General features: G+C 43.5%; 1 protein-coding gene across 1 annotated transcript; it reads right to left on the bottom strand.

Annotated features, from left to right (window-relative positions):
* Positions 1-3,868: 3,868 nt before the first annotated feature.
* Positions 3,869-23,155, bottom strand: LOC141984414 (cysteine-rich venom protein-like). Its single transcript, XM_074947458.1, has 8 exons — positions 23,058-23,155; positions 20,088-20,149; positions 18,702-18,818; positions 18,016-18,103; positions 14,686-14,831; positions 10,573-10,667; positions 8,346-8,431; positions 3,869-5,978 (listed from the first exon to the last, which is right to left on the bottom strand). Exons 2-8 carry the CDS (start codon positions 20,145-20,147, stop codon positions 5,851-5,853), a joined length of 720 nt encoding a protein of 239 aa, XP_074803559.1. The 5' UTR covers positions 20,148-20,149; positions 23,058-23,155; the 3' UTR covers positions 3,869-5,850.
* Between the last annotated feature and the right edge of the window lie 4,127 nt (positions 23,156-27,282).

The raw sequence follows: 27,282 nt of genomic DNA, 5'->3' as shown, positions 1-27,282 counted from the left end.
GGGGGAGCAGCTGTTCCTTCCTTCCTCCCATACCTAACCTCTCCCTGCAGAGCTGAAGCATCAGCCGTTCCTCCCGAGTGCTCCCAGGCTCCCAGCTATTTGTTTCACCGGCTGTTTGTTTACCTCTCCTGTCCTGGTCCCAGGCTGCTTCCAGCAAGCAGGGGAGGGAGCAGGAGAGCTCGGCAAGCAAACCCTAGCAGAAAACTGGAGAGGAGGGGTAACGTGACCCAGTTCATGCCCCCCTATGGGTCACAGGGAAGGGATGGGATTGGAGCAGGCAGGCTGCAGCAGTGCCCCTGGTTAGCATGATGCGCACTGTGTGGAGCTAAATGTGCACTCCAGTCCTACTGGCAGTGCCAGAGGAATGAGTAAGCCCTTTCCTGGGCAAGTGGGGCTCTTAGTGGGGAAGGGGAAGAGAAGATGACACTAAACTGGGAGGAGTGGTAGATACTCTGGAGGGTAGGGATAGGATACAGAGGGACCTAGACAAATTAGAGGGTTGGGCCAAAAGAAATCTGATGAGGTTCAACAAGGACAAGTGCAGAGTCCTGCACTTAGGACAGAAGAATCCCATGCACCGCTACAGACTAGGGACCGAATGGCTCGGCAGCAGTTCTGCGGAAAAGGACCTAGGGGTTACAGTGGACGAGAAGCTGGATATGAGTCAACAGTGTGCCCTTGTTGCCAAGAAGGCCAATGGCATTTTGGGATGTATATGTAGGGGCATTGCCAGCAGATCGAGGGACGTGATCTTTCCCCTCTATTTGACAGTGGTGAGGCCTCATCTGGAGTACTGTGTCCAGTTTTGGGCCCCACACTACAAGAAGGATGTGGAAAAATTGGAAAGAGTCCATCGGAGGGCAACAAAAATGATTAGGGGACTGGAACACATGACTTATGAGGAGAGGCTGAACTTGGGATTGTTTAGTCTGCGGAAGAGAAGAATGAGGGGGGATTTGATAGATGCTTTCAACTACCTGAAAGGGGGTTCCAAAGAGGATGGCTCTAGACTGTTCTCAGTGGTAGCAGATGACAGAACAAGGAGTAATGGTCTCAAGTTGCAGTGGGGGAGGTTTAGGTTGGATATTAGGAAAAACTTTTTCACTAGGAGGGTGGTGAAACACTGGAATGCGTTACCTGGGGAGGTGGTGGAATCTCCTTCCTTAGAAGTTTTTAAGGTCAGGCTTGACAAAGCCTTGGCTGGGATGATTTAGTTGGGGATCGGTCCTGCTTTGAGCAGGGGGTTGGACTAGATGACCTCCTGAGGTCCCTTCCAACCCTGATATTCTATGATTCTAAGTGGGGATGGACCCAAACCTGCGCTACACTAACACACAATCAGATCACAGGGCTGCTCCAAGCCCCCAGTCAACCGGAGCACACAGAGACAAGCTGCACACACACTCCTCTTTCAACCCCCGCCCTCCCCCCCACCCTGCACCAACCTCAGCCGCCCATCCCAGACATCAGGTCGGGACCCAGCCCAGCCTGCCCCACCCACTCCCCATGGTTTCTACAGGGGGCCTTCTGTCCCGGGAGAGTGGGGAGCATCCCCCCAGGCACTCACCCCTGCTGCTGCTCCCACCAGAGGAGTTACCTGAGAGTGAGTACCTCAAGCTACAGCTTGGATGTGGGTTTTTTTCTCTCCCACCCTGACCCTGGCTGGGCTGGCAGGAGCACTTCCTGTCCTTAAGCCCAGCTGGCTGGCCGCAGGTAAGATCATGTGGGATGTATCAAATGCGCCCCCATCAGCACATCACCCTGGGCAACTGCCCTTATCACCTGGTCAAAGGCTGGCCCTGGCAGCCGCTTCAGCCTGCCCCGGGCACTGCTCCCTTGTATCTGGCAGCGGCTGGTGAGGGAGCACAGTGCGGAGCTGCAGGGGCAGCCATACCAGGGCTGGCAGGGACGCTTGGGGGAGGCACATGGGGGGGGCGGCAGGTGGGCCCCAGGGGAGGCGCACGGGGGAGTGGCAGGTGGGTCCGGGGGAGAGACCCCAAACATTGGTGGAGCCGTGCCCCTGGGGCCCTGAATTTGCTGGAGCCCGGGCACAATAGACCCATAAAACTCACCGCCCCTGTGTGTGAGAAGCCCAGTGTGAGGCCCAAGGCCCGAACTAAAGTAGTGGTCAAGCTTTGCTGATATAAAGCGAAGTTAGCAAAAGTCAGGCTGTAAGCAAAAGGCAGGCCCTGCTATAAAACATGCCGGCTTGCAAGCTCACAGAGCCTGGAAAGAACAGGGCTGGTATTGCAAAAACACACACAGTACTAGGCATAGGACACTCATGCAAACACATTCCAGAAGAGAGGTACCAGAACACCCTGATACCAAGTATGGTGCAGACACATTCCCCAAAGATAACAGGAACATGCTGACCTAAAGATGAGGTTAGGAGGACAGTGTGATGGATAGAGATGTTTTGCTTGAACCCACATGTACATAGTAGAGGGTGGTAACTACCCATGTAAGAGGGGCAATACATAACTTGTTTGTATTGGTGTATAAAATGGAGTCTCGGGAAGTGTCTTTGGCCAGGCTAGGAGGCAGTGGAAAGTCCTACCACTGACTGAGCTGGTCCATTGTGACAGGCATACATGTGTTAGTGGTCCTGTAGAGACTAAGGGATACTAGGTCCTTGCTTCGTTAACAATAAACCTGGGTGGTTGCCTTCGCTACTAAATCGGGTCTGTGGTTTTATTGGGCGTGTAAGGATAAGGCCTTTATCTGCGGCCATATTGTAAGGCCTAAGGCCTTCATCTGCAGCCAGATTAAAAGAGCAGCCAAGCAGCAGCCATTAGCTAGGAAGCTGGAAGTCATATCCTCACATTCCATCTAAATTACAGTAAAACAATATAATATCAGGCTGTTAAGAAGGAGACCTCATCCTAATGGCACCCACTATCACCAGATAAAGAAATAGATCTTAAGATGTTTAAAGAAAACTTAGTTTGATAGCATGCTGTCTGTCAAGAAATCATGTATGAATAGTTGTGGTTGTGAAATCCTCGTTTCTTTATTGTTTTGTCATTATGGTCCCCACTTCCCTATTGTTTACCTGTATGATCTCTGTCTGGTTCTTTAATTGTTTCTGTCTGCTATATAATTAATTTTGCTAGGTGTAAGTTAATTAGGGTAGTGGGATATAATCGGTTAAAGAATTTTGTTACACTATGTTAGGATTGGTTAGATAGATTTCAGTATAATGATTGGTTAAGGTATAGCAAAGCAGAACTCAAATTTCACTATATAAACTGGGGTTCAAAAGGAAGTTCTTTGGTAACCAACTCCAGTACACAGCCCCAAAGATCAGAGCTGCCAGACCGCAACACTCTGCCAATGACACCGTGCAGAAACTGGAGTCCCCCAGATGGACCTGATCCTGACTGGCCATCAAGAAAAGTTCATCTGTCTTATTGGGAGTGGAGAGCACTGTATGTGTAGCGTGTGCATTCTGTTTTTGGTGATTGTTAATAAATAGAGGTTATGTAGTATATTACTGTGTAAGGCTCTTTCACTGGTAAAAGACCCCGTTAACCTGCAAAAGATTAAGTCCTGAGTCCACAGGGAAAGGGTGTTTGCCCGGAGGCCACAGAGGAGTAGAGCCCAGAGCCCATGGAGGGGTAAAGTTAGGTGCTTTTTGCCCGGAGCCCTACGAACTGGGAAAGGGTGATGGTACCTAAATTAAGAGGGTTACGCCTTGAGCCCTAGGAACTGGGTAAAGGTGGGTGCCCTTGAATGTGTGAGTTACAAGAGAATTTTGTGCGGGTAACAGGCGGATCGATCAAGGTCTGCTGTGCCAACTATCTGTGCAGAGCCAGGACAGCACACAGAGAAAACACACACACACGCAGCCAACATCTGACGACAACTGTATTTTGAGACAGGAGCCAACAAGCCAGCATAAGGTTTTAGAGAGGAAGTCACATTCCATATATGGTATCACTTGTGCAATGGGTAACCTAGGGAGTGCCAAACTGGACCAGACCAGGGGTCCATCTAATTCAGTATCCTGTCTCCGAGAGTGCCCAGTACCAGCTAATCCAGAGGAAGGTGTAAGAACCCTGCAATCCCCTTTTCCCCACATTAGCTCTCATTCTTGTCTCTAATAGTTGGAATTTAGCTTATCCCTGAAGCACAAGGTTTAATATCCCTTCTAAACTATATTAATTGTAACTTTGGATTTTCTTCATATCCATATGTAATACTTTTTTGGCAGGTGTAAAATGAATGAATGGTTTATTCACTACTCATGCTTTTGGCCCTGATTCAGCAAGACACTTAATCATGTGCTCAACTGCAAGCATTTGCTTACATAAGCTTGCACTTAAAGTTCAGCATCTGCCTAAGTACTCTGGTGAATCAGGGCCTTTAAAGCTATAGAGGTGCCCTGCATGGCAGAGTGCCTAAAGGAGAAGTCGTGTTATGGAAAACTAAAGGGATGCTATGGGAACTGTGGGTTCATTGTTATCCACTCTCTGCTGAATGCCCAATGCAACAGCTCTCTCCCAAAGGTCAGAGACAGTTGTTGTGTATTATCTATAACACTCCTTCTCTGTGATAGTGAGGTGGAAGGAAATCAGATGCCAGACTGAATGTAAGAAGGAGAGAGAAGGGCAAATTCATTCTTAGTGAAATTCCACCTCCTTACATGAATAGTCTTTACTCATTCGACTTGGCCCTTTGTGAGCCGCAGAACTTTTTGTCTGTTTGTTGTTACTTGGACTAGAATTGCTTCTCTGATGTCTACATTCTTTGACTTTTTCTACCCGAGAAACTTCACCTCTTCAAAATATAACTGTGTGTTACAGATCTTCTGCAGTGTTTCCAGGAATATCAGTCAAACACTGCTTGCAGCACCAAGGCTATATGGACAAAGAATTGTGATAAAGACTTACACTCCATGGAACCTGGTGAAACAGTATTTTACATGAAGCAAAAGTAATAAAAGCCAAAACAAGTTGTGCAATATTGAACGAGTAATGTAATGAGTAATACAGAAATGACAATTTAAAAGTAACTCAGGTGACAGCTCTCTATTTGTTATTAGAAGAACATTTCCCTATCTCATAATCCTTCCTTCCTTGTGTGGTAATTACTTTCAAGAATAGGCTTATTGATCCCATTGTTCCAACAGCCCTTTTTCACTGAGGGTCAGATTTTGGCACTCTTATTCATGCTGGGTAGTATCTTATACTAGGAGTAGTCCAATTAATCTAAATGAACCAAATTCTGATGTCCTCCTTGCAATGCAGTCCACAGGTTTATTTGCAGAGTAAGGTACTACTCCATGTGATCAAGTGTGGCAGAATCCAGCCCTCAGTACTTTTAGTGGGAACAGTTCTGCTACCCTTACTCCCATTGATTAAGACCTTACAACCCTTGTATTCCTGTTGCAACTAGCGGGAATGCTTGTGCAGTAAGGTGACTCGCCACATGAATGAAGATGGAGATGTCTGGCCCATTGTATCATTGGGATTACTTACAGAATAAGGACTATACATGTATATCTTGGCAGGAACTGATCTTTAGATAGATAGTACTTTAAATAGTATTTTGTAGAGAGTGTAGTTGCTATTGATGGAGACGAAATCTCAGTCATTGAATATGATATAAGTCTAGCATGTCAGATGCTGAATTTCAAGCAAAGAAGAAAAATCTACAACATTTTAAAACAAAGAATTAAAGTAGGATAAGAACCTAAATTGAATGGCAAGATCCTACACTCAGATGAGTAGCCCTATTGAAGTCACTAGGACTACACACATGAGGGCTGGAAGATGAGACTCTGATTTTCTAAAAGGTGCTCTCATTAAAAAGAAGAATTTCCATGAAGGGCGGAATCCGAGGCTGTTATTTTATTTCAGTGGCGCAACGGCAGGTGGCAAGACAGTATTTCTTGATCATGGAGTGTTCACATCCATAGTTCTTTGCTAAATCAGGACAGTTTGAGTATGTGTCCACATACGTACAAGGATTGGCTGAAAATGAAACACATCATGAGATTAGATATTAAAGGAAACAGTGTAGGGTGTTTTTCCTCTTGTTAAAGCATATTTTGACAAAATAAACATTTTTCACTGTATTTTTTTCAGCACAGTTTTACTTATTCCCCAGTAAGGTTCTAAAAGTCTAACTGGCCACAGAAATGTTGTTTACTTAATTCAAGGCATTTTATTAGGTGGAACAAGGCTTTTTGCTTTAATACAGCTTATTACAATACCATTACAATAAGGAGAAGTCAGGTTTGGAGGCTGGTTTCATTTTAAAAAGACGGGATCTGTTCTCTGTCCTTTATTTCCCAGTAGCATTTTTGTCCCAGGAATGAGTTATCCAGATTTGCAAACCTAGTGTATTCTGTGGACTGTATCAATATATCGGCCCAGTCATCCAGGAGGAAGATGTCATAAGGAACTGTCCTACTTCCCTTGCACGTTTGCCCCGGGGCTTGGCACAATCTCACTTTGAGCTCAGGGTGAAATCCATCCCTGTGTTGATGGTCAGTGCAAGGCCAGTGCCACATTACAGTCCAACTCAGCCCATGAAAATAGCAACTGGTGGGTCCTTAATGGGGCATCGGGTTTGTGATGACCCTCTGCACATGGGTAAGTTCCATCCTTCGGGAATTCAGTGACTCAGTGTGATGGTGCTAGTCACCCCAAAATGAGTAGAGGAGCTGAATGGAGGGCAGAGCAATGGCCCCATTCTCCTCTGCACATTCAGTGGGGTGTGCTGTCCGCATCATTTCACAGGGTGACAGCAGCCACACTGTCCCTTTACTCCCAGGACTATTGTGCCTGCCTGCGGTGCAGCACCTCCAGGAGTTCCACCATCTGTCCATATGTGTGTCTTGGAAGTTACAACTGCAAAATCCACTGCAGGTTTTTCTATACACTCAGCAGTACAAATCCAAGTGGCTTTGGTTGTTAGCAAAAGGCCCTGACAGTCTACCATATGAGAGAGGGGGATGAGAGCTGCCTCTCTCTGCCTGGGGAGGCATACGAGGAGACATAACAGATTAGAGACTCGGTCATTCAGCCAGCTTGTTCTCGCAAACCACGAGGCAGCTTTGCTGTCGTTAGAGAGGCACCACGGCAAGCTTAGAAGGAACTTGTTGCTCACGGGCAAAGGGTCTAGTATATAAAACACCCAGGGCTAGAATGTGCAATGCTCAATCAGGTGGAGGAGCACTTACTCAGTCCCACTGAAGCCAACGGAGCTACTTGCATGAGTAAGAGCTCACCAGAGTGAGTAAAAGTTCCACACTGGGGCTCAAAGGTTATTACCCAGAATGAGAAGTAGGAAATTGCCATACTCCACTTGGACTGGACAACTAATTTGGTCTAAAACCCTGGTTGAAACTTGCTCTTGCCATTGTAGGTGTTAAATATTTTAAATGTTTTCAAAAGCTCCTTTTTCTTTTCTTTTTTTTTTTTGGGGGGGGGGGGGGAGGGAAGAGGCAGAGTTAATGGTGATCTCCTGGCTCATATTAAGCAGCAGCGTACTCCACAAGTTGTCTCACTGATTTCAGTTGGAATATTCATTATCCATTTATGTGGTGCCTCGCACAACGGAGTCCTGGTCCATGACAGTGGCTCCTAAGTGCTATCGCAATACAAATAATAAATCAGACTAATGGTATAAAGTCCTATTCAGTACAGAATCACAGAAATGCAGGGCCAGAATGGACCTTGAGAGGTCATCTGCTCCCGTGCTGAGGCAGAATTAAGTATTCCTAGGCCATCCCTGACAAGTTAATCTAGCCTAGTCTTAAAAAAAAAAAAGCTTCCAATGATGGGAATTCCAACCTGTTCCTGTGCTTAACTATCCTTACAGTTAGAAAGATTTTCCTGATATCTAAATCTCCCTTACTGTAAACTAAGCCAATTACTTCTTGCCCTACCCTGGAAGGATGTGGAGAACAATTGATCGCCATCTCCTTTATAACAAAATTGTACATCTTTGCAGACTATGACCCCCTCAGTCTTCTCTCTTGAGGGGGACATGATGACACGATGACATTCCCCAGACATACCAGTCCCCCATCAGAAGCCCTTACACAAGCCCCGACACATGGTCATTTTCAAACATGGCATGCTTAACAATGAGTGGTTTCAGAGTAGCAGCCGTTTTAGTCTGTATTCGCAAAAAGAAAAGGTTAGTCTCTAAGGTGCCACAAGTACTCCTTTTCTTTTAGCAATGAGCGTGTGTAAGGGCATTGCAGTCTGGCTCTGGAGCCATGGTTTTTGAGTTGATAATTTCCCAAAGCCTTCCCGCTAAGGGAATTAAACATTGTTTTGCAGTGGCAAAGTTGTCACTTATTAATACTTCAAATTGCTAAAACTTACTGCATAGTCCATTGTTGCAAGCATTGGGGCAATCTCCACACGCGGATCCTGATTCGTAAGGTGTTTTTAAGGAATTGATATTCCCCCTGAAAAGGTAAAATTAAACAGCATAAAATGTAAAGCCAGTCTACAACACACATCTTCATTTACACCCAGGGGACATTTACATTGCAGGAATGGGTGTGATTAGCGGGTTGTGCAGATATCCCCTCACAAGCTCTAATCCTGCTACCAGGCCGCAAATCAGTGAAGACGTCATGGGGCAGGCTTGAGTACAGGCTGCTCAAGTGAGCATGTGCCTAGAGGGGTCAGGCAGGCTTATCCAGCCTGGGCTGATGCCTGTTTTGATGCACGCTTACTATTACTTTTGCAAGCGAGTTAGAATAAAACTAGCACAGGTGCCATTGCAGCTCATGTAGACGTACCTCCGGCTGCAGGGTAGACACACCCTTAGTCGGATGTGTATCAAATCACAATTTCAAATGTCAAAGTGTAACTCTTAATATGAATCAAAGATGTATAGCCAAACCCCCTGCACTTCTCTGAAACTCTTACCTGTTGGCTTTATTGTTAACGATCGATTGCTTACAATACTTGCAAGTGTTCGTGTGCCATCCTGATTAGAGGGCTCGCAGCGACCAGCGCTGCTACTTCAGAGGAAGGTACAATTAATGCTGCAGGCAGTGGCGGATTTAGAGTTATTGGGGCCCTGGGCGCACTTCATTTTGGGGTGGGGGGGCTCCCCTCGGGACCCAGCCAAGAAAAATAACATTCTCTCTTAGCTCCCCCCCCCAACTTTTCATTCTTTTTTTTCATCCTCCTCCTATAGTATAAGTAATGGGAAGTAAATGAAAATAAAGTGAGGTACCTTGATTGGGGCAGAGGGTTGGGGTACAGGAGGGGGTGCAGGGGTATGGCTCTGGGAGGAAGTTTGGGTGCTGGATGTGGGCTCTGGGCTGGGGCAGGGGGTTGGAGTGTGAGAAGGGATAAGGGGTGCGCAGTGCAGGCTCTGGGCTGGGGGTTGGGATGCAGGAGGGGGTGTGGGGTGGAGGCTCTGGGAGAGAGTTTGGGTGTGGGAGGTGAGGGGTTGGGCTCTGGGGTGGGGCAGGGGATTGGGGTGTGGGAGGGAAGGAGGAGTGTGGGGTCTGGGAGGAAGTTTGGGTGAAGGCTCTGGGCTGGGGCAGGGTGTTGGAGTGTGGGAGGGGGCAGGGGGGCAGTGCTTCCCTCGGGTGGCATGGCTCCCAAAGCGACCGGTACCCCCCCTACCCTCCGGCAGTGGCTCCTAGCGATTCCCGGCCAATGGGAGCTGCGGAGTCAGCACTCAGGGTGGGGGCAGCGCGTGGAGACACCTCCCCCCCCTCCAGGGGCTGCAGGGACATGCTGGCTGCTTCCGGGAGTGAAGCAGTGTGGAGGGAGGGGGGCAGAGCAGGCAGGGAGCCACCTTAGCCATACTGCGTTGCTGCTGGCACGTCTCTGCACACCCCTTGGGTGGGTGGGGGACAGCGGGTCTCCGTGCGCTGCCTGGGGTGGGGGCTGTGGCGGAGCCACCTCCCCCCCCGTCAGGGGCGTGCAGAGACGTGCCAGCAGCTGGCCGTTTCCAGGAGCGGCGTGGGGCCACCGGCCAGGGCATGCTGGCAGCCTGCCTGCCTGAGCCCTGCTGCACCACCAGCCGGGACTCGGGGGCAGATTGTGAGATATTTGTCCTGCATTTGGGGGGCCCCCTGCCACCGCACAGTTTGTTTCATGGTAAATCCGCTCCTGTGCAGGAGGCAGTTATTGGATAACATGCCCCAGGAAAAGCTTCTTGCAGTTATTGGATAAAAAGAAGATGCTCGTATTTCTCACTTACTAAGCAGTTAGAAAAGAATGCTTAGATTTTTAAGCAGAGCACAGAAATTATTAAGGGTTTTATGAGTTGTTTTATTTTAGAATGTAATTTGCACGTATGCTTCTGCACACCATTATGACTGTTGCCCTGGCTGGGATGATTTAACTGGGAATTGGTCCTGCTTCGAGCAGGGGGTTGGACTAGATGACCTTCTGGGGTCCCTTCCAACCCTGATATTCTATGATTCTATGATTCTATGACTGAATTGCCCCTCCGACCATAAACCCACTAAAAATTATGATGCAATCTGCAATGCAGCTTCAAGTTTCCTGGGTCATTTTAATGAATTAAAACATGAAGGAATTCCAATAATCAATTAAATCTATAGTTAATACATACGCAGGGCAGTAATGGCAAACATAAAAGTATTTGTATTCGCTCTCAGGACAAAAGGCAATTGCACATCCAATCTGGTAAGACATGTACCAAACCACCTGGAGATAGAAGAGTACTACATGAGTGAATGTGAAAGACTATATTTTTAATATCAAATATACATTTTAAAAGGTTTTGAATGAAGCTAGATTTGGGCACATTATCTTATTACACACTGTGGCAGAATATAAGTCACATCTTGTAGGAGAGAAACCAGAAACAAGCAAGTAGTTTTCGTATAGTCTTATTCACCCTTTATAGGATGTAATGGGAATGAAACGCAAGCAACATGGTAGAGTCTCAGTCACCTGGAATATTTAAATCAAGACATATACATACAAACAACACATACTCTGGTTCAGCCACAGACTGTTGAGCAAGATTCAGGATTCACTAGATAAAAATATCCTGTCAGTGTTACCCACAGCTGGTGAGACTAGATGGTCATAATGGCCCCTTCAGGGCAGGCAGTCTAAGACAATCCGATTCTACAGGGTTTGTAAACCTATCTAGAGATGGGTTTCAGAGTAGCAGCCATGTTAGTCTGTATTCACAAAAAGAAAAGGAGTACTTGTGGCACCTTAGAGACTAACAAATTTATTTGAGCATAAGCTTTCGTGAGCTACAGCTCACTTCATCGGGTGCATTCAGTGGAAAATACAGTGGGGAGATTTATATACATAGAGAACATGAAACAACGGGTGCTACCATACACACTGTAAGGAGAGTGATCACTTAAGATGAGCTATTACCCCCCCACTCTCCTGCTGGTAATAGCTCATCTTAAGTGATCAAGCCCATCAACCTCAGCCTGGACCAGTCCACACAAGAGATCCACTTCCTGGACACTATGGTTCTAATAAGCGATGGTCACATAAACACCATCCTATACCGGAAACCTACTGACCGCTATTCGTACCTACATGCCTCCAGCTTTCATCCAGACCACACCACACGATCCATTGTCTACAGCCAAGCTCTACGATACAACCACATTTTCTCCAACCCCTGAGACAAACACCAGCAAGATCTCTATCAAACGTTCTTAGAACTACAGTACCCACCTGCTGAAGTGAAGAAACAGATTGACAGAGCCAGAAGAGTACCCAGAAGTCACCTACTACAGGACAGGCCCAACAAAGAAAATAACAGAACGCCTCTAGCCATCACCTTCAGAGCCCAACTAAAACCTCTCCAACGTATCATCAAGGATCTACAACCTATGCTGAAGGACGACCCATCACTCTCACGGATCTTGGGAGACAGGCCAGTCCTTGCTTAGAGACAGCCCCCCAACCTGAAGCAAATACTCACCAACAACCACACACCACACAACAGAACCACTAACCCAGGAACCTATCCTTGCAACAAAGCCTGTTGCCAACTGTGTCCACATATCAATTCAGGGGACACCATCATAGGGCCTAATCACATCAGCCACACTATCAGAGGCTCGTTCACCTGCACATCTACCAATGTGATACATGCCATCATGCCTCAGTCCCTGGAAAAATCATGGAGCAGGTCCTCAAAGAATCAATCCTGAAGCACTTACATGAGAGGAAAGTGATCAGGAACAGTCAGCATGGATTCACCAAGGGAAGGTCATGCCTGACTAATCTAATCGCCTTTTATGATGAGATTACTGGTTCTGTGGATGAAGGGAAAGCAGTGGATGTATTGTTTCTTGACTTTAGCAAAGCTTTTGACACGGTCTCCCACAGTATTCTTGTCAGCAAGTTAACGAAGTATGGGCTGGATGAATGCACTATAAGGTGGGTAGAAAGCTGGCTAGATTGTCGGGCTCAACGGGTAGTGATAAATGGCTCCATGTCTAGTTGGCAGCCGGTGTCAAGTGGAGTGCCCCAGGGGTCGGTCCTGGGGCCGGTTTTGTTCAATATCTTCATAAATGATCTGGAGGATGGTGTGGATTGCACTCTCAGCAAATTTGCAGATGATACTAAACTGGGAGGAGTGGTAGATACGCTGGAGGGGAGGGATAGGATACAGAAGGACCTAGACAAATTGGAGGATTGGGCCAAAAGAAATCTGATGAGGTTCAATAAGGATAAGTGCAGGGTCCTGCACTTAGGATGGAAGAATCCAATGCACCGCTACAGACTAGGGACCGAATGGCTAGGCAGCAGTTCTGCGGAAAAGGACCTAGGGGTGACAGTGGACGAGAAGCTGGATATGAGTCAACAGTGTGCCCTTGTTGCCAAGAAGGCCAATGGCATTTTGGGATGTATAAGTAGGGGCATAGCCAGCAGATCGAGGGATGTGATCGTTCCCCTCTATTCGACACTGGTGAGGCCTCATCTGGAGTACTGTGTCCAGTTTTGGGCCCCACACTACAAGAAGGATGTGGATAAATTGGAGAGAGTCCAGCGAAGGGCAACAAAAATGATTAGGGGTCTAGAGCACATGACTTATGAGGAGAGGCTGAGGGAGCTGGGATTGTTTAGTCTGCAGAAGAGAAGAATGAGGGGGGATTTGATAGCTGCTTTCAACTACCTGAAAGGGGGTTCCAAAGAGGATGGCTCTAGACTGTTCTCAATGGTAGCAGATGACAGAACGAGGAGTAATGGTCTCAAGTTGCAATGGGGGAGGTTTAGATTGGATATTAGGAAAAACTTTTTCACTAAGAGGGTGGTGAAACACTGGAATGCGTTACCTAGGGAGGTGGTGGAATCTCCTTCCTTAGAGGTTTTTAAGGTCAGGCTTGACAAAGCCCTGGCTGGGATGATTTAACTGGGAATTGGTCCTGCTTCGAGCAGGGGGTTGGACTAGATGACCTTCTGGGGTCCCTTCCAACCCTGATATTCTATGATTCTATGATTCTATGTGCCAGCAATGCCCCTCTGCCATGTACATTGGTCAAACTGGACAGTCTCTAAGTAAAAGAATAAATGGACACAAATCAGACGTCAAGAATTATAACATTCATAAACCAGTCGGAGAACACTTCAATCTCTCTGGTCACTCAATTTCTGACCTAAAAGTGGCAATTCTTCAACAAAAAGACTTCAGAAACAGACTCCAAAGAGAGACTGCTGAATTGGAATTAATTTGCAAATTGGATACAATTAACTTAGGCTTGAATAGAGACTGGGAGTGGTTGAGTCATTACACAAAGTAAAACTATTTCCCCTTGTTTATTCGCCCTCCCCCCCCCCCCCCCGCACTGTTCTTCAGATGTTCTTGTTAACTGCTGGAAATGGCCCACCTTGATTATCACTACAAAAGGTTTCTCCCCCCCCCCCGGCTCTCCTTAATAGCTCACCTTAAGTGATCACTCTCATTACAGTGTGTATGGTAACACCCATTGTTTCATGTTCTCTATGTATATACATCTTCCCACTGTATTTTCCACTGAATGCATCCGATGAAGTGAGCTATAGCTCACGAAAGCTTATGCTCAAATAAATTTGTTAGTCTCTAAAGTGCCACAAGTACTCCTTTTCTTTTTATCTAGAGATGTTTATCTTTCTAGGTTCTTATCTCGCCCCCATTCCAGTAATAACTTAGGGCCTTCAAAATATTCAAAAAATACAAATAAATTCTCTCACACATTCTTCCTTCCTAACCTGTAGGAGAATTAGCTTGATTAGTTTATAATTTGTGAATGTGTATGTGTCTGAAGAAGTTATTGAAGGAACGCTAAGGGAAGATAATAACTTATAACCTAATTTGCCATCAGTACAGCAAGAACAACATTACACCCACAAGAAAAAATCTAGTAGGTTATCGAGTCTATCCCTCTGCCAATGTGGTATTGTTCCCTACAACTTAAGGAGCTTGGTTTAGCCTAGTTTTGAAATATCCAAACCATAGGGTTTCCACCATATCCCTTGGTCTAATAGACCTCACTGTGAGGAAGTTGGTCATAATATTTAGTCTACAATTTCCATATTCTTATTTTTTTAAATTTTTCTCTGTTGGAATAATTCTTATCCTTCGTGGTGTTTGTTTTCTTTAAATATATTGAAGCTGTTATTTCTCCTACCCGTGATAATCATTTAGTCAAACATGTATCACTTAAAACATGAACATAACAAGTGGTGCTATGGTCCCTACCTGAGTATAATGGCCAATCACTGCACCTGGTTTGGTTGGTCCAATGCCGTACATGAAATTTTCCACCTCATTGTACCAGGCTTGAATTGCATCTGACCAGGAATTGGGTGCAGTTGACATGTAGAGATTTTCGCCACAGCCCACTGCTGAAAATGGAAAGGAAACCGTTCACAAAAATTGATGAAAGAGGCTTAAGAAGATACAAGCGCTTCATCATGTGGGAAGAACCAGTAGAAGATTCAGAAATTTCTAGGAAAGTCTGGTGGGAAGAATTTGTTTCATTTCCTGAACATCCACACACTACAGTGTTGCCCTTTGTCACTCTCCAGGTCATGAGTGAATGGTGTTGGGTAAATCCCAATGGTTCAAAGGTTAACTTTGATTCTCATAAGCATTCAAAGATTCAGATCCCGAATAGTCTCATACTGTACCAGCCTTCTGGTTTCCTCCATAAACTATGTCTATATTTCAAGGAGCTACTGTTAAGGATCTACAAGCTGAATGGAAACTTTTTAAAGACACCACAATAGACGCTCAACTTAAATGTATACCCCAAATTAAAAACCATAGTAAGCGAACCAAAAAAGTGACACAATGGCTAAACAAACCTGTAGAAGAAGCAGTGAGAGACAAAAAGGCATCCTTTAAAAAGTGGAAGTTAAATCCTTGTGAGGAAAATAGAAAGGCGCATAAACTCTGGCAAATGAAGTGTAAAAATATAATTAGGAAGGCCAAAAAAGAATTTGAAGAACAACTAGTCAAAGTCTCAAAAATTTATAGCAAAATTTTTTGCCTGCTAAACAACTGGTGTAGCCACTGGACAATCGAGATGCCAAAGGAGCACTCAAGGACGATAAGGCTACTGTGGAGAAACTAAATGAATTCTTTGCATCAGGCTTCATGGCTGAGGATGTGAGGGAGATTCCCAAACCTGAGCCATTCTTTTTAGGTGACAAATCTGAGGAACTGTTCCAAATTGAGGTGTCATTAGAGGAGATTTTGGAACAAATTGATAAACTAAACAGTAATAAGTCACCAGGACCAGATTGTATTCACCCAAGAGTTATGAAGAAACTCAAATGTGAGATTGCAGAACTACTAACTGTCATCTATAACCTATCATTTAAATCAGCTTCTGTACTAAATGACTGGAGCATAGCTAATTGTGATGCTAATTTTTAAAAAGGGCTGCAGAGGTGATCCTGGGAATTACAGGGCAGTAAGCCTGACTTCAGTACCGGGCATACTGGTTGAAACTATAGTAAAGAACAAAATTGTCAGACACATAGATGAACATAATTTGTTGGGGAAGAGTCAACATGGTTTTTATAAAGGGAAATCATGCCTCACCAATCTACTAGAATTCTTTGAGGGGGTCAACAAGCATGTGGACAAGGGGGATCCAGTGGATATAGTATTCTTAGATTTTCAGAAAGACTTTGACAAGGTCCCTCACCAAAGGCTCTTAAGGAAAGTAAGCTGTCATGGGATAAGAGGGAAGGTGTTCTCATGAATTGGTAACTGGTTAAAAGATAGGCAACAAAGGGTAGGAATAAATTATCAGATTTCAAAATGGAGAGAGGTAAATAGTTGTGTCCCCCAGGGGTCTGCACTGGGACCAATCCTATTCAATATATTTATAAATGATCTGGAAAAAGGGGTAAACAGTGAGGTGGCAAAATTTGCAGATGATACAAAACTACTCAAGATAATTAAGTCCCAGGCAGACTGCGAAGAGCTAGAAAAGGATCTCACAAAACTGGGTGATGGGGCAACAAAATGGCAGATGAAATTCACTGTTGATAAATGCAAAGTAATGCACAATGGAAAACAAAATTCCAACAATACAGATAAAGTGATGGGGTCTAAATGAGCTGTTTCCACTTAAGAAAGAGATCTTGGAGTCGTGGATAGTTCTCTAAAAACAGCCACTCAATGTGCAGCGGCAATCAAAAAAGCTAACAGAATGTTGGGAGCCATTAAGAAAGGGATAGAGAATAAGACGGAAAATATCATATTGCCTCTATATGGTATGGTATGCCCACATCTTGAATACTGAGTGCAGATGTGGTTGCCCCATCTCAAAAAAGATATATTGGAATTGGAAAAGATTCAGAAAAGGGCAACAAAAATGATTAGGGGTATGGAACAGCTTCTGTATGAGGAGAGATAAATAAGACAGGGGCTATTCAGCTTGTGAAAGAGACGGAGGGGGGTTATGATTGAGGTCTATAAAATCATGACTGGTGTGCAGAAAGTAAATAAGGAAGTGTTATTTACTCCCTCTCATCACACAAGAACTATGGGTCACCAAACGAAATTAATAGGCAGCAGGATTAAAACAAACAAAAGGAAGTATTTCTTCATACAATCCACAGTCAACCTGTGGAACTCTTTGCCAGAGGATGTTGTAAAGGCTAAGACTACAACAGGGTTCAAAAAAGAACTAGATAAATTCATGGAGGATAGGTCCATCAATGGCTATTACCCAGCATGGGCAGGGATGGTGTCCCTAGCCTCTGTTTGCCAGAAGCTGGGAGTGGGCAGCAGGGAATGGATCACTGGATGATTACCTGTTCTGTTCATTCCCTCTGGGGCACCTGGCATTGGCCACTGTCGCAAGACAGGATACTGTGCTGTTGGACTTTTGGTCTGAACCAATATGGCTGTGCTTATGTTCTTAATCCACCCTGGTGTTTGTTATGAAAATATTGAGAAAATAGGTTTTCTTGCAATGATTCTTAAATTAGGAGTAACTCCATGGAAGTCAGTGGCATTACACCAGTGTAAAACTGCTGCAACATAGATCAGAATCAAAGCTTAAATTTGGATCTGGATTCAAACTTTCCCATGTGTCAGGAGTGTTCATGTCCATTGTTTTGTTTTGGGTCGAGTCTTGAATAAGCTCAAAGTAACAACTGCATTGTTCATCACTCTGTGACCTCAATTAAAAGTGTTTTACCTTCACACAAAATACTCTTCAAATTGTTAGAGCTGTTTAGGGATAAGGAGTCAGAGGAGGGGGATTGGAAGGAAATAAATCTCAACAAAAACATTTGAAAATTTTTTCCTTTTTTCCCCAAAATTAAAAATTGTGAAATTTCTTGGAAATTTTTCATTATTTCTTTAATGTTGAAATTTAGTCTATATTAAAAAAATATTGCTTAACTCTAAATATCACACAGCAGAATAGATGAATCCATACACTCCGCTGTTATAAATGTTATTCATTCAGCAAAATATTAACACCGCTTAAATATGAATGGGGTTATATTACCTGAAAATTGGTTGAATTATGCATTATTCATTTCAAACTGACACTTCACTTACTAGTTGTCCTTCTGTTTTCAGGACTGTGGGATAAAGTACATTCATTTGCCCAACTTTTGGCTTTCTCTGCAGCTGCAGGACTCCATTCCTTAATGAAACGAGAAACATTACGTGTTCAGATGTGCACCTCTTAGTAATGCAGAATGTAGAAGAGTACATACACTTGGATATTGCATTTTCAAAGTGTTTAAAATCTTGACAACTCCTTCTCTTTCCTTTGGGCAGTAAAAGGAGAAGGGGCTCTGTAGCTGCACACCTTAGGTGGCTAGATATCATGGTGACTAGCTAGAGAGAACATACCACAAGACACATGGGAGACCAGAGCTAATGGGTTTTCCATTCACTTGAAAACGAGATGTTGTTCATGAGCAGCAAGATTTGTCACCCGCAAGGTGCTCCCGTCCCTTGATAACTCTTATGTTCTCTAACATCTTATTGGGGAAAAGATTCAAATGGCATGTTTTCTGCCGGCTGAAATGCTCTGCCCTTGCAAATTCTCTAGTAACTGCATGCATCCGATGAAGTGAGCTGTAGCTCACGAAAGCTCATGCTCAAAGAAATTTGTCAGTCTCTAAGGTGCCACAAGTCCTCCTTTTCTTTTTGCGGATACAGACTAACATGGCTGCTACTCTGAAACCTAGTAACATTAGTATACATTACAGATTAGTTTGCAAAATGCATCTTACCATCCTCAGCATGTTGCGAGCAGTTGGCATCACCCCTCTCCTTAGGGCATTGTGCTTGTCAACAATCTCCTTTTGTTGATCTGCTTTGTCAGTTGACAGAGAAGCAAAACCTGATGTCTAAATAAAAAAAAAGTACAATGGTTTTTTCGTATATAGGTTGTGTGAGTGAAAAAATATTTTATAAGCGAAGCTAGGAATTAATTCCAAGTAATGTGTCTTTATAAACATCATCAGTTCATGAAATATTTTAAAAATAATTTAATCAGAATGAATCAATAATTAATAAATTATGGGTCAGATTCTGATATCTGTATTCTATGTTACCTAGCACCCTACTTCATATGTGCTCCTGGTGAGCACAATTTAGAACTGAGAAACTAATATTAGTATCTAATGTTAGGATTATTTTAGATTGACAGATTCTTCTAAATACTGTATATTTGGCCATATTCAGTGCTGGTAAAGACAGGAACAACTACATAGAACTATTTATTTATTTACCTTGTGGTTGCTCCTAGGAACCCTAGTCATTGATGAGGATCCCATTGTGCTAAGAATTGCACGGACATATAGCAAAGAGATTCTTATATGGAGCTATGTGACTATTAAGCATCTGTTTGGAAATTTTTGCCAAAGCTTTTGACATTTTGAAATTCTTCTTTCACATCTGTGAAAATACCATGAACAATTTGAGTTCTTTAGTGTATCCAATGAAGTGAGCTGTAGCTCACGAAAGCTTATGCTCAAATAAATTTGTTAGTCTCTAAGGTGCCACAAGTCCTCCTTTTCTTTTAGTGTACTATAGTATTTCTTCATGATCGTGAATGTCATACCTAAGGTTACAAAACAGTTTTCATTATAACCCTCAGTTTTCCCAATTATGAACATCTAAGCTCAGTCAGTATTACTGCACGTATGTGCCATTTCACTTTTCATTCAGCCTCACTCAGCCAAAGGTCTTAGGTCCTAATCCTAGGATTGTTTCTTAATGTGCCTGAATTGAGTAATCCTATTGCCATTGAGAGGACTACTTATATGAGTAAAGTTAATCGTGAAAGTATTTGCAGGATCTGGCCTTTAGTTTGCCTTGAACACTTGAGCCATTTTAAGGACTTAAATCACGTTAAATGCTTGTGTTGCTTTAGGGACTTAACAGGGTTTAAAATTTCACCCCCACCCCCAAAAATAGTCAAAATCAACGAGAAGTGCTTTGAAATGACTGAAGTGGAATGTTTTGAATGACTTGAACCAAATGTGTTTTTCTTTTTCAGTTTGCAAAAATAGTTGAAATTTTTACTTTTTGTCCTGTTTCAAGACAAGAAATTTCAGAAATCTCAGAATATTCATGGGGTTGGAAAAACGTTTCCCACCCAGCTCTCATCCTACCTGTCCGCTGGACGGCTGCAGCACAGCAGCCAGGCCCAGGAATGCAGCCAGCAGAATCATCTCTGAAAAGGGAAGAATAACCTGCTTAGTTCTCTTTCCTGTCTATAGCTTCTGTTTATGTAAATACATTCCAGCAGAAGTATGCTCCCATGTGCTGTACATATCTAGGGTTTTTCTCAATCAGAAAGGTACTGGTTTTGTCACCAGGTCTTTATACTAGAGAGAAAAATCCTCCTTTCTTTCTCTCTCTGTTACTTCTATCAGCACTATGAGCCAACCAGCTTTCCATGTTTTCCTCACAGTACATGCTCGTCCACTAGCGGGTTTTCTTTTAGGCTGTGGTCAAACACAATGGCCTAAGTTAAGTGTAGTTGAAGGAGGTACTAATTTCTCTGCATGGAGGAAGGGAAGACATTACTACTGCTGCCACCCTGTCTTGGGGCTTTCATTATGTGGCGACAGGTTTAGTTTCTAGCCAGAGCTCCATAGGAACCTACCCTGTGGAGAGACTGCTGAGGGGATGCACTGAATTAGCATGCGCACTACCCACCTTTGCAATACTCCTAGCTACTTACTGGATTGCACTTGCCCATACTGTCCATCCCATTGTGGAGGGGATGCTGAAGATGTGGTATCACAGAGGTCTTCCCAACAGACTTTCTACTCCATGCACCTGAGGTTACAGCAGCACAAGCCAGTGCAAACCCAGTTTGAATTCAGCCCCTTAGGTTTAGTTCACACCAGTGCCCCTAGTTTATAATTAAAAGCAGGGAGGTAGCTATCTGCATGGAAGAAAGGTAAGATTTAGGGCTAGATGGTGACATTAGATACAACCCTGAGCAAGGGGTGGTGCATGAGCTCCCAGAAGTATCCTTAGGAGACATCCTTCTCTGCCTCAATTCCTCCCTTGCTGTCTCCTTGCTTCTCAGAATAGTAATTTGCTGCTGGTCTATAGCACCAATGTCAACTTCTACTCCCAGCTCTCACTGCTTTCCTCATGACTCTGGCCAGTGGGTAAGGGCAGGAGCTAAGTCTCTGTCCATTCCCCTTCCACCTGCTCTGGGGAAGGAGTAAGTGGGTAAGTAACTCTGCATACACCTACCCAACCTTTGAGTAGCTCACATGAGAATGCTGAGGGAGGATTCCTTCTCCCCAGTGTGAATGCATAGTGTTAGTCACAATCTAGCTGAATAACTGAGAGGAATAAGCACTCAGATGTCTGCTGAATTCATGTTCAATGAGTAGGTGGTTAATGATCAGCACTGGAATAGTGATGAGCTGGTGAGATGCAGGCCTGCCTTAGTGGTCCACCCGATAGCCCTATCCAGTGCAGAATGCAGCTGCCCATTTCTTGCACTGGACAGGACTCTTAGCATGTGAGAGGTGTGCTTGAATCCTTACACTGCATTTCTGTTTCATTCTGGGTGCAATTCAAAAAGCGCTCGGGAGTATTTTCAAATCCCTGTAAGGCCCTGGACCCATTTATCTCTGGTGATCTTTGTTCCCTATCATTGTCATTAGGATCAGCTTGGAGGCTTTGGCTCAAAGTACCTGTGGTTTAACTGGCTTGGGCTAGCGGCTGGGCTGCAATTCACTTCCATTGGCCCATTGCCCAAGCCCCAGCCTTAGTACATTTAAGGGCATGATGCCAGGTAGATTTGTTATCAGCTTAATTTTGTGCTTGGTTTAGCAGGAGGTTGTTGGTTTTAGTTTAATGTATTCTTGGTAAAATGACCATGGGGTTAGCTGACATTTCCATGTGCCACAGAAGTGGGTCTGTAGAGCTACTTGCAAAGAGAGCATGTTGACTGAGAGCGTGGGGGAAAAGCAGGTTGCATTTTTCTCCCTGTATAGCCAGCTCCACTGCTCATCATATTGCTTGTATGACACAGTAAGCAATGGGTCCTATCCTCAGGTGGTGCAAATGGGTGTACCTCTATCAGCTTCAGTGAAGCTACACCCATTTGTATCAGCTAGGGAACTGGTCCATTTTGTCTTACACAGTCTTAATGTCTGCCTGCACTCCTCTTGGGTTAGGTATCTAGTGAGAGGTATTGGCAATCGAGTAGTATAATGGCCTTGTGACATTGTCCTGTAGCAGTTCACCCACACAGAGGATAAGGGCCCTCCTACTGCTACCATTAAAAGAGTTTCTGCTTTAGCTGAACTGGTCTAGTCCTGTGCTTTTTGCAACTAAGGTTCTAATCTCAGCTCCCCAGATACTGATATGTACATGCAAAATATCTCATAATTGTATCTGTCTGTGGCATCTGCATTCATTATGCATTGACAGTTCCTCAGCGGGCAATGCAACTATGTTCATTTTCACTAGCTAAGGATCTGCTCCTAATCTCTAAAATATATTAACACTAAACAGATTAATGCTGATCTTTAGGGGTAATAAACATACATTTTCTTTCCTGCTAATACATGTTTATGGTGCTGTGTTTGTTTGACTCTAAAGTATCGTTATCACGCATTTGTTATCTTATAACTTTACCTTACGATTTCCAAATGTAATATTATGCATGACTGCCCCAGTATTTGAGATTAAAGAAATATTCTTAATAACATTAATTTTTCCTGCGTTTCATTATGAACTAGACAATGGGAGGATTTTTTGGTAAATTTGTGGCTGTGCACAAGTTTTTCAAGCAAAAATGCATCTGTTTTCAAATGAAACCGGACCAGTCTTATTATTTAATACCCCTGCTTAGCTGCTGCTTTGTTGCCTAGTCACATAGTGTAAAGGGTACTTCTCATTTTTTCTTGATTCTTTCCATATTTTCTCTTCTTATTTTTGCTAAACCTTTGACTATTTTTTAGTCTTCCCCATTTCACTGAAAAAAATCAAGGCATTTTATTGCTCTGAGTGCCCGAATGTTTCAAACAGCCTTCTTTGTAGCAAATTATGTTTTAAAACCTGAGAATAAATTCCCTGTATGTTAAATAAAGGAATGTAAATCTTACCTTTCCTTTCTGGGAAGACAGGAAATGTCTTCTGCACCTTTCAAGAGTTGGTGGAAGTGAATGGATTTCTTCACTGGAGCATGATATATAGCTCACCTGTTTCTTGCTGTGGTAAGGTGAGTCAACATCACAGAGGGCATTATAAAACCCTAATTGAACTGGATAGAACACTGGGTTTCTCATACATTCTTGCAAAAAGACGTTGTTTGTATTTGATTTTTACTTCCTCCTATTGCGTACTTAAAGTGCCTGGAAATCTTTGCTTTACAGTTGTACATTGTGAAATTTACTTACAAATTAGAGTGAACGGTATAAACTCATGTCACAAAGGCTCTTAACTAGATGTGTCAACTCTCTGTAATCTCTAAGGTTTAGTGGATCTGATATTCATCTACACCTGTACCAATTAATTTAGCTAGTCAATGGAGTAACTGGGCATAACTGAGCTGGTTTAACTGAAGGAGAGAGCATGGGCCATTGTCTTGGTATTGGAAAGATAATGGGGCAGAATCCTCTTTACACCAGGACCTCTCCTCATCAATGTGGAAGTATAAAATTCAGACTGGAGTAAAAGGGCCTTAGTGTAAATGAGAATCTGTCCCACTATAGAGCAGGGTGGGTAACGGTTTTCCCATCCTGTGAATATTTATGAGATTTGAAGAATGTTCCATTCCTCACTGGGATAAAACTGAGACGGTTCAAAAATTTTCATGAAAAACCAGAGGGCGAGAGGGAAAGTGACTCATCCTTGAATAGCCAAAAGCTCACTTTGTCAGAACAAGTAACAGGGATGTGGGAGATCTGGGTTCAGGTCCCTGGCCTGAAGCAGGCATAGCGTTGACTTGAACTTGCATCTTCTATATCCCAGATGATTATCCTAACCAAGTGGGCTATTTTGTAGTGGGTTGCTCTCAAAATTGCCAGTAGGAGCTGTTCCACTTTGTATAAATAATAATATTCAGGGGATCAGAGAGAGACTAATGCCATAGGCTGGTGGTTTGGACATTAGAGTCCCTGGTTTGAATCAGGCAAAGCAGGGACTTGAATTTGGATCTCCCACATGCCAAGTGAGTGCCTTAATCACCAGGCTATACATGCAGCTGAAAACTCCCTGGCATAAATTTTGTCAGAACAGACCATTTCACATTAAAAGCTTTGGTTATAACAAATTGTCATTTTCCAATGACAAAAACATTTTGTTTTAAAATTCCCCACCAGCTGTAGACCAGTATGTGATAAAGATTCAGAATAATTAAAAAAAGGGGGCATATGCCTTTGAAATAGAAAAAAAGATATAGTCTGCCAAAGAAACAATAATCAGTGTTTTATTTGTAATGCAGGTGACTGATCTCCAAACAGTTTAAAATGGCATTGTTTATATGTATTGTACAACAATGTAATACCTAAGGGAAAGGAGAGGCTCATAGTTGTTAACTACCAGATAATTGAACTACAAGACAGCAAGAAGCATCCTAAAGCTGACAGTCTTGCACAAGTGCAGTAGATTTGACGTCCCGTCACTACTCGCCAAAGTACGTTGCCTTGCACCTTGTGTAGTGAATTAGACCCTAATAAAGTGACAGTGAAATACTACCAGATCAGAATTAGTAATGGTTTACTCTCACTTTGCACAGGTGCTGACTGGTGAACACATTCATATCCAAGTCAGTGGTGATCATAGTTGTTCTTTTCCATAGCTTGTCTCTGCTGATACAATCTACAGCCTTCCATTATTTCCTAGAGAGCCAGGACACTGGTGCTATTGGGTAGAGTGGTAAGATGGCATGACTAGTTTAGCTGGTGTATTACTTGCATAGAAGCATAAGGGAAACTTGTGCTTGGTAACAGATATGCTACTTTTACCAGATGAGCTGAGAAACTCTTCCTTTTTTTTATAGGAGCAAGACTCCCATGATGCTTTGTAGTTAAGATGAAGGTAACTTCAGAAAGTAGAATTTTACCAAGCACTAATCTTTACCACATTTTGAAAACTGTTCTAGGAGGTATCTTAGCAAGGTACTAACCGCAAGATATGAAACAAATAACTATGTCTTAAAAAACATAAATAATGACTACCCAACAGATGTTGAGCCAGTTGGAAATTTGCAGTGGAACAGGGCACCTTGGGAATAGCCTAAAATAAGAAGTGTGAGCCCAAAAGAGGCAATAAATAAGGACCATAATGACACACTAAAAGGCTAACAAGGGTATAATTGCCCCTAAATCATAGACGAAGTAAGACCATCAGCAATCTGGATGCAGGGTGTCAGAGAATGACAGGGTAAAATCTTCAACAGCTGTTGGTAACTGCATGTCTCTGTGTATGTGTTTCTCTATGATCTGCTAATCAACAAACCCAGTCAAAGCAGATTTATCTGATTTTTTTATTATTGAACTAAATCAGGACATGAGAGAACCTTCTCACTAAACATATAATCACAGTTTAATTTCTCATTTATTGGTTATCAGTTAATTGGTTATTATTGACAAGTTATTGATTAACAAAGATTAATTATCAATAGTTATATGGGAAATCAAGTGTAACCAACACAAGCTAGTTCCTTGTTATGAACAATAAGGGCTGACTTCAGGTTTTCAGAGATTCATAGATTTTTAAGGCCAGAAGTGACCATTGTGATCATCTAGCCTGACCTCCTGAGTAACTATAGGACATTCCTGAGTCAAAGCAAATAGTACTGGTTGAACAAGACCATATTTTTAGAGCCATACAGTAGAGTAATAAAGTTGAAGGCCAGAAGAGACCACCAGATCATCCAGTCTGACCCCCTGTATATCACACCCCACCAGCACCAACCAGCATCCCACACTAAACCCAACAATCAAAATGAGACCAAACTATTACAGCTCTCTAGAGGCTAAATTATTGAGTGCCATAGGCAGAGAATAGGAGGGACCAAGTTGCACTGATACCATAAAGTCCCTGTAATGGCAAGGAGCTGATTAAATGAGATATACTCAGATGACCCCAGCAAGTCACCCTGGTCTCATGCTGTAGAGGAAGGCAGAAAAACCCCAAGGCACCTGCACAACTGGGGTGGGTGGCAATTCCTAGTCGAACGCACATCTGATCATCAATTAGACACTGAACATGTGAGCAAGAACCAGCCAGCCAAGCACCTGAGAGAGAGAATGCTCAGTGCAACCCCCAAGCACTGGCCTACACCATCCAGTGTCCCATCTCCAGCCATGGCCATCTCTGATGCTTCAGATGAAGGAGACAAAACCAAACCAAACCTCCCACACAGAATACATTGGGGAGGGGAGGGGAAGAATCCTTTCCTGACCCCAGGTGAGGCCCTGAAGCATGACATTTTGGGAACCCAAAACGAGAACTGGAAGGGACCCCCGGGGTTGCTAATCCCTACCTCCACAAGCAGCCCCATCATGCAATCCCACTCAGAAATTTGTCCACCTATCTCTTAAAATGTACTGAGTTGTTTGCCCCCACAACTCCTATTACAGGCTCTTCTTTAACTACACTCTGATGTTTAAAAACTTGAATCTAATTCCCAGCCTAAATTTATCCATGGCCAGTTTAGACCCATTTGTTCTTGTGACAACACAGTCCTTTAGCTTAAATAGCTTTTTACCCTCCCTGGTGTGTCCTCCTCTGATGTATTTATACAGAACAATGATTTCCTCTCTGCATCTTTGTTCTGATGGGCTAAACAAGCCACACCCTGTTAGTCTCCTCTCTTAAAATAGAAAAAAAATCCAATCTTGATCTCCCTTGATGGAGTAACCGCCACAGTCCTTTGTAAATTATTCCAATGGTTAATTACTGTCACTGTTAAAAATATGCACCTTCATTTCCAGTCTGAATTTATCCGGCTTAAACTTCCATTATCAGATCTTGTTATAACTTTGTCAAATGAAAGAGCCCTTTGCCATCAAATTTCTGTTCACTATGTAGGCACATAGAGACCAGGGTCAAGTCACTCTTTAGCCTTCTCATTGATAAACTAAACAGATTGTGCCCCTGGATTCTTTCCCTATCATGCATGTTTTCCAATCCAGTCGTCATTTTCATGGCTCTTCTCTGAATCCTCTCCAATTCAGCTCAGTTACACTATTATGAAACTGTAGTAAATTTATTGTCCATTGTGGTTTCAGGGCTAGAGTCTGATACCAGCCATATTGATATAAATGTGGAATAACACCAATTTCCTCAAGTTGAGGAAATTGGTGTTATTCCAGATTTACA

This window comes from Natator depressus, chromosome 3 (assembly GCF_965152275.1).
Source record: "Natator depressus isolate rNatDep1 chromosome 3, rNatDep2.hap1, whole genome shotgun sequence".
NCBI lineage: Eukaryota > Metazoa > Chordata > Testudines > Cheloniidae > Natator > Natator depressus.
This window is presented reverse-complemented; position numbering and strand designations above follow the sequence as displayed.

Excerpts from the sequence above, each read along its gene's own strand:
- LOC141984414 (XM_074947458.1), bottom strand. The coding sequence starts at position 20,147 with ATGATTCTGCTGGCTGCATTCCTGGGCCTGGCTGCTGTGCTGCAGCCG. Across the intron at positions 18,819-20,087 it reads TGCAGCCGTCCAGCGGACAG|ACATCAGGTTTTGCTTCTCT; the intron begins GTAGGATGAGAG and ends TTTTTTATTTAG. Across the intron at positions 5,979-8,345 it reads TTGCAACAATGGACTATGCA|CCAATCCTTGTACGTATGTG; the intron begins GTAAGTTTTAGC and ends TTTCATTTTCAG.